The 7,500-nt window shown below is 45.5% G+C and overlaps 1 protein-coding gene across 3 annotated transcripts in view; it reads right to left on the bottom strand.

The window, feature by feature from the left end:
- Positions 1–7,500, bottom strand: part of farp2 (FERM, RhoGEF and pleckstrin domain protein 2) — a 48,099-nt gene that overhangs the window by 3,045 nt on the left and 37,554 nt on the right. For 2 of the 3 annotated variants that reach the window (XM_079657409.1, XM_079657407.1), the window contains exons 22-26: positions 7,436–7,500; positions 5,956–6,074; positions 5,599–5,762; positions 4,136–4,243; positions 3,888–4,039 (exon numbers count right to left, since the gene is read on the bottom strand). The exon at positions 7,436–7,500 is cut by the window's right edge and continues 18 nt beyond it. In XM_079657409.1, coding sequence (XP_079513535.1) covers positions 3,888–4,039; positions 4,136–4,243; positions 5,599–5,762; positions 5,956–6,074; positions 7,436–7,500 — 608 coding nt within the window. Of the gene's footprint in view, positions 1–3,887; positions 4,040–4,135; positions 4,244–4,770; positions 4,911–5,598; positions 5,763–5,955; positions 6,075–7,435 lie in introns of all 3 variants that reach the window. The other variant, XM_079657408.1, reaches the window with a different exon arrangement.

Consider the following 7,500-nt stretch of genomic DNA (forward strand, 5'->3'; position numbering starts at 1 on the left):
GAACAAAGACAGCACTGTGCCAGTGATACCTAGGAGGTCTGAGAGGCGGGTGAGGAGGATGTTGTGAGAGATGGTGTCAAACGCTGCAGAGAGGTCCAGGACGATGAGGATGCTGAGGCAGCCAGAGTCAGCAGCAATGAGGAGATCGTTGGTGATCTTGATGAGGGCGGTCTCAGTGCTGTGTTGCTGTCTGAAGCTGGATTGGAAGGGCTCATAGAGCTCATGGTTGGACATGTATAGATGGAGTTGGCCGGCGACCACTCTTTCCAGAGTTTTGCTTAGGAAAGGAAGGTTGGAGATTGGCCGGTGGTTCTGGAGGTCGTCGGGGTCCAGGCCAGGTTTTTTGAGTATAGGGGTGACTGAAGCCATTTTGAAGCTGGTGGGGACTATACCAGGAGCCAGAGAAGCGTTGATGATGACCACCATATAGGGACAGAGGGTGGATTCACAGTCCTTGACCAGGGCTGTGGGCATGGGGTCCAGGGAGCAGGTGGAGGTCTTGGCCGAACTGACCAGTTTGGCCACTTGGAGAGCACCCACAAGGGAGAAGGAGGAGAGGTTGGAGTGGGAGAGGCGCGGTGCTGGGGGTGCGTTACCATGTGGTTGGGGCGCAGGTAGTGGGGGAGGGCCAGGCACCAGGAGCTGCTGATAGATGGCCTCGACTTTCGCCTGAAAGAAGTCAAGGAATTTGGAGCACAGATCGGGAGCCCCTGAGGGCTGGGGGGCGGAGTAAGCGGTTGATGGTGGAGAACAGTATTCTGGGGTTGCTTTGCTGGGCACCGATGAGACGGGAGTAGTAGTGAGTCTTGGCTTGGGAGAGAGTTTCCTTGTAAGTTTTGACATGGTCACGAAAGGCCAGGAGGTGGACTGTGAGGCCAGTTTTCTTGGAGAGCCTCTCCAGCTGGCGACCAGAGGCCTTCAAGCAGCGGAGTTTGGTGGTGAACCAGGGGGCAGGGCGGGTGAAGGAAACAGCCCGGGTTTTGATGGGGGCCAGAGAGTTGAGACTGAGGGATAGGGCAGTGTTGTAGTGGGCTACCAGGCCGTCCACGGTGGAGTCGGAGGGAGCCGAGGCCATGTTGGTAGCTATCCAGGGTATATGCAGAAATCCTGAGGTCAAATGTAATACATTTTAAGACCTTTAAGACCCTTTCCATACATTTTAAGACCTCATCGCAACTTTGAGTTCTAACCGGTTACGTTGGCGACACCCTTTACCTCACATTGACTATATTGATTGTAAGATAGCACAACTAAACAGAGTGCAGACAGATTACTGAAGCCTCCTCTCCACATGAACTTCAACCTCTCTGTGAGGGTCAGGTTTAATGCAGTATGCTGCTTTGTTGCTTCTGTACTCTGTGCTCTTTCATTCTAGTAAAACTCCTCAGAAACCATTAGAAACCAGTATTTGACCAATAAACAAAACAATTGACAAAACTTTGAACTATGAAATATATTAAACTTTGGTGAGCTTCAGCAGGGTAATGCCATATAGGAGCTCCCTCACAAATACAAAGGGGTTAAATTGGGCTGGGGCTGTCCGGGGCTAAGCCCTGGCACATAGGACGATGCTCTGACGTCATCAGCCTCACACATTCGTCATATGTTTACAAAAAACGATATATGTTAAGACTTTTCTCGTTCTTAATATAGACTATATTAGGGTCGATATGTGTTGACTTTACTTTAAAATAGCAGATCTCTGTGACCGGATATAGTTTGGCTTAGACCCCGGCCCCACGAGGACGCATACGGTAAAACGCATACGGTAAAACGCATACGCAAACGCAAAACGCAAACGCATTCAATTCATTAACGTGTCCGTTCACACTAGACCGCTGGAAATGCTGGAAACGCTGGAAACGCTGTAGTACATATGCCAGGCCTGTAATTGGCGCTGCTGCCGCCACAAAATACACCAAAAGCAGCGAAGAAGACCCCGGAGCATGGTTGCCATGGTTGCCCTTCTGTTTATTCTCTGCGGTGGACGGCGTGTTCTCCTGCTGTATATCTCTCAGGTAATCCACCAGCAGATGAAAAACACCCACCTCTCCGCCTCTTCCAAGGGACGAGGGAACCGTGCGGCAGAGTTTCCGTAAAAAAAAAATTCCACCGGTCAACATGTCCGTTAAAGTTTAAATCTTCCGTACAAAATTAGAAAAGTGCTGATCAGAGGTCTTCTTTGTTAATTATTGAGCTTTAAAACAAATTGATAACGACTCTGTTCTCTGTATAATAATATTTAATAAACGGTGCCTGCCTCTCTTTTCCTCCCCCTCTTCTGACAGCCCAGCAACAGCAGGAGACGTGGGGAGAGGGAGGCGGGCTATTTCATCGTTATCAGAAAATGATCATATAGGGCTTACACACGGAGCCGTTGGACCCCCAGAGCGTTGCGTATGTCGGTCTACCCACCTTGGGACCCTCCCCCCCCCCCATAGAGCGGAGCAAGGCAACGAAACTTAAAATAAGAAGCAGCATTTTACGGCGTGCTATGCATGGGGCCGCCTTGAGGGGGTTTCCCGACATGTCGTTTCAGTAAATTAAAGGATGTTTCATGTTGTCGTTGCTGTGGGACTTCTTAATACCTTGGAAAATGCCGTTTAATACTTTTTATTAGCCTTAATTTTCGCTAAATTGATTTATCAACTTTTAATACTTTTTAAGACCCCGCGGACACCCTGTTATCAGGTTGGATAGGGCCGGTGAACTCACAGTCTTGATGTTCCTAAACATAATGGTGCATTTGGGATGCTGCCTGGGCAGGGAGACCGGAACAGTGAAGAGGATGGCGTGGTGGTCAGATACAGCCAAGTCGAGGCGCTGTAGGTCGGGGGGCGGAGAGCCGGTAGAGCATACCAGGTCCTTCGTGTGGCCTTTGGTGTGGGTGGGGCCCTGGACATGTTGCTTGATGCTGAAGCAGTCCAGAAGTGAGAGGAATTCAGCAGCGAATGTGCAATTACTGGAGTCCACGTGAATGTTAAAATCACCGAGAAGGAGAGTTGATGGAGACATGGAGCAGAGAGAGGTGAGTAACTCAGACAGCTCGGGCAGGAAGGTTGTGGAAGCTTTAGGTGGGCGGTAGATGAGGGCAGCGGAGCAGACCCAGCCAGTTTGAAGACAACACACTCAAATGAGGTGGTAGTAGGTACTGGGAGTTCTTTAACCAGGATGCCAGCTCGGAGGATAACAGCCAATTCACCGCCACGACCCAGGGAGCCGGGCTTCTGGATGTACAGATAGCCAGGGGGTGTGGCTTGATTGAGTGTCACAAAGTCCTGCTGATTTTGCCATGTCTCTGTTAAGCATAGGATGTCAATGCTTCTGTCAGTGATAATGAGTAGTGCTTTGTTGTTGAGGGAGCGGGTATTCAGCAGCATAAATGTCACATGGTTGTTCATAGATGCTTGGGGGACATGCATAACTGTGATCTTCTTTCATATTAAAATAGCTGTTTTCATATACTTTGAGGAAGATGCTCTATGAAATATTCGTGTAGATGCAATATTACTTCAGCAATGTTAACATGGGAACGGCGATGTTCTCTTTATACGCCATTACGCAGTCACGCAGATCTACGTTAATCTAAACGTTAAATCTAAACTGGCTTGGAGAAACGAAAGGCGCTTCTTGTTCAGATCATGAGGTGGAGGGGAACTTTAGGCTTTGGTGGACAAGATGGGTATTACAACAACAAATAACTACACAAATAATTCTAAGAGAAAAAAAAACTAACAAAACTAAACTAAAATAAAAAAAATGACAGAAGTTGGAACACTCAAATACGATCACCAGAATTTTGATTTCTCGCACCTGCTTCTCAGGTCTTCCCTACTGATGTATGGGTTGTACTTCAATATTCTGGGAATTAAAAACAAGTCACATACCTTTCAAAGGTGTACTCGCTTTCAGCCCGGAAAAAGTACACATGGGACTTGAACTGCAGCTTGAAGACGTAGTCCTTGTGAATGCTGTCCGACTCCTCGGGGATGCTGACGGTGTAGCCCAGCAGGGGGAGGCTGGCCAGCGGGAAGTCATCCTGCACACAGACACACATTCAGATCACAGACACACTCACCCAACTGAACTCTTTCAAATGTGTAGCAGTCATTGATCTCAGGGTGTGTCTGCTGACCTGGTGAGTCTTGTAGAAGAACAAGCAGAAGTTGGTGAAGACCACCCAGAGTTTTTGCCAGCCGTTACTGTTCTTGAACTTCCTCAGCAGGTAACCTGAGAGCTGGTTCTACACAGAAAATACGGAGGTTAGACACAGTGATTATTCAACGGTTGGCAGTGAATTGTGTGTGAGGGCCTGACATATTGCACTTATAACATAGAACATGTTTGTGAATAAATAGGGGTTGTTTAAGAGTTGAGGCATGCTCTCACTTGAAAATGCAGAAAGCTAATTTGTTCTGATCCAATTATCCATGTTTGACTGCTCATCTCAGTTTTTTTAGTTGGTATTTTTCCTAACTTTATTTTATTACTGCTATTTTGAGTTGTTCACATGTTTTGATGGGTAGACTAGTGAATATTTTTGATTTGAGAGCACTGGCAGCAATCTATTTTAAATGTTGAAACTCATGGGATATAGAGGCTAAAATGTGAAGTAGGAAAAAATAATCAAGTTTGAAATCTCAATAAAACAACAATGTTTGCTTTCCATTTAATTAAAAGTCAAACTTGGCTGTTATGCTTTCAACTCAGACTTCAGCAAGATACTACAGTACTCTGTCCACTTGTAGTAATCTACTGTGGCTCTAGTACCTGGTCCATGCGCAGGTAATCAGTGAGAGAGAGGTTCTGGTTTCGGTACCAGCAAACATGTGTGATGGTGTTTGGTCTCTGGCCCTGACCGAGCAGATAACGAGGCGGCAGCTCAGGAGAGACAGCTGGAGAGCCGTACACTGAGAGGGTGAAGAGACAAGAGGAACACAGGGTGTCAAGAAAGTGTTAGCATGTTAGCTCAGAGAGGAAGAACAAGCAGTTCGGAAGTCCTCCAGGTCTGTGGAGGGAGAACGTGTCAGAGGAAGGATTTATTGTTATATAGTAATGCCTATGTATTAATATTGAGAGGCAAGTGAGAACAACAATGGTGATCCTTTTTTTAAAAGTGACATTACTCTATATTTAGCTGACGCTTTTATCAAAAGCCACTTGCACACATTTCATTGCCGTAGACATACCAACGGGGGCAATTCAGGGCTATTTTTCCCCAGGAAAGGATCAGACTTTTGGTTTACCAGATTTTATTGTCACTTGCCTCTAAGGGCTTCCATACATATCCCATCATCTGCATAAGAAACAAGAACAAAGGGTCTTTGAGAACATGCTTCAGTCAAACAGTAGAAACACAGGATATTAAGGGAGGAAAAAGAGGGACATTAAAAGGAAACTGAAAAGGTTAGAGAAGGTGAAATGCAGCGGTTGACCTGTAGCGATGGGTGCTGATTCTCTAAAATCCACAGATGCAGAGGTGACGAATGTCACTTAAACGCGAGTTGAAATACTTTGAATGTGTTTTTGCAAACGCGAAGTGTGTGGAGATGTCAATGTGTGTGTGTGTGTAGGTGAGTGTGGGCAGGGGAGGAATACCTCCACAGCCTGGCTGTGATCAGACATAGACACACTGGTGTTGCGGTGCCAGCACACATGCATGGTTGTGTTGGCGCGGTGGTGTGTCTGTTTCTCCAGTGACGTGCGGGAGGAGTTCATGTCATCCTCCGACTCCTGCTCCAGAGAAACCTCATCAGACGATCCTGAGGGGGGAGGAGGGGCAGGACAGGAAGTTGTTTGGAGGAAGGAAGGGATTAACAACCTTTAAACTGTTTCACAAATCACAAGGAAAAAAGCTTTTGGAAAAGATTCTCTTAAGTTGAGGAAAGCATAAAGATTCTCTTGTTACTGCAGACACATCTTCAGGTAACACACTGAGGCAACACAAACTCTTACGGTTGGAGTGATCCGTGAGTCCATCATCCAGGAAGATACTGGACTTCTCCTGGGACTTCTTGGACATGTCTATAGCCAAGTTCAGATCCTCAATCCACTTCCCCATCTCCACTTTAGAGCTGATATCACAAACACACAGACAGACAGAGGAAAGGACGGCGGTGCGCTGGATTAAACATGGGGACAATCAGAATCCCTTTATTTCAAGGCATGTTCATTATAGTGCAGAAACGACATCATTAGAAAGGTTAAGTGACTTTGAAGAGACCACAGATAACCTGATATTTAACTATGTGTTTGTAGTAGGTGGTTCTCTATCGACTATAAAGAGTAACACAGCAGTGTGACTTGTAGTCCTTTAATACAGGGGTTCCCAAAGTGTGGGTCGCGGGATCCCGAGTGGGGGTCGCAAGATGATGAAAAATGAAAAAATATATATTTTTTTAAAATCCATTTAAAAACGATTATTATTAATAATAACGTGTGCATAGACATTTTTCAAGGGCGGACTGGCCATCTGTAGAATTTCCCCACAGCGAGGCTCCCCTGTTTGACAATCCACTAGCGCAGTGTTTCTCAAACCTTTTCATACCAAGGAAACTTAACCAATAAAAAACACTCACGGAACACCTAACTTAAAATATCCAAAAACAAAAAGGCCTGCTTACTACTCGTACCAATAGTTTATAACAAATTACAGCCTAATAATGACAGCTTAACTTCTCCACATTGCCTCGTTCACACAATAAATCAACAATACAAATACAGGTTATATAAGCATTTAGTTCAAATAAGATTTAAAATGCTCTTAGGCATTTATTAAGGAGTTTACCTCCACTGTGGATTTTCAAAACAAAATACAGTAAAACTATGGTCGCAGGCCCAAGTTTAACTCTCTGAGGTCTAAGCCATATTCTCACATGTTAGGCTCGCCTGGGCTTTTTTTTGTAAAAATGCTATTAAAACATGAACCTTTCTGACCATCGGGCTGGCCTGCATGGTCGGCCTACAAAATAAAAATTAAAAAACGTTTATGCAGCCCCAACATCAGCCTCTGGTCGTCAACAGACTTCATGCAATGCTTCATTGGATGCATATATTAGATATATAAACTCTAACCAACTCCTAAAACATCTAAATCTACTTTCAGCACGGATAAATGTTCATAAAATACATCCATTTTTTGTTCTATATGCTTCTTGAAATCCCAAAAAACACATTGTTTTTCTAGAACAGATTACAAATCGCCTGAAAATGGTACAAACAAGTGGCAACATGTGTGACGAAGGTGTTGCGCTGGGCTATATCATGCAATCGAAAGTGAAACTTAAGCTCGCTCGCGGAGATATTCCCACAAGAGTGCGGAAAACTAAACTTGATAGGGGTCGCGAGTCTCTGGCACTGTTATTTTGGGGGTCGCGGGCTGAAAAGTTTGGGAACCCCTGCTTTAATAGACTTTACTCTTCTTTCCCAGTCTCACCTGGCAGCCACAACTATGGTCCTCTGAGCGGAGTAGATGGTGAAGCAGTGGGGGACCGACCACTC

The sequence above is a fragment of the Notothenia rossii genome (assembly GCF_949606895.1).
Source record: "Notothenia rossii genome assembly, chromosome: 1".
NCBI classification, from domain to species: Eukaryota; Metazoa; Chordata; class Actinopteri; order Perciformes; family Nototheniidae; genus Notothenia; species Notothenia rossii.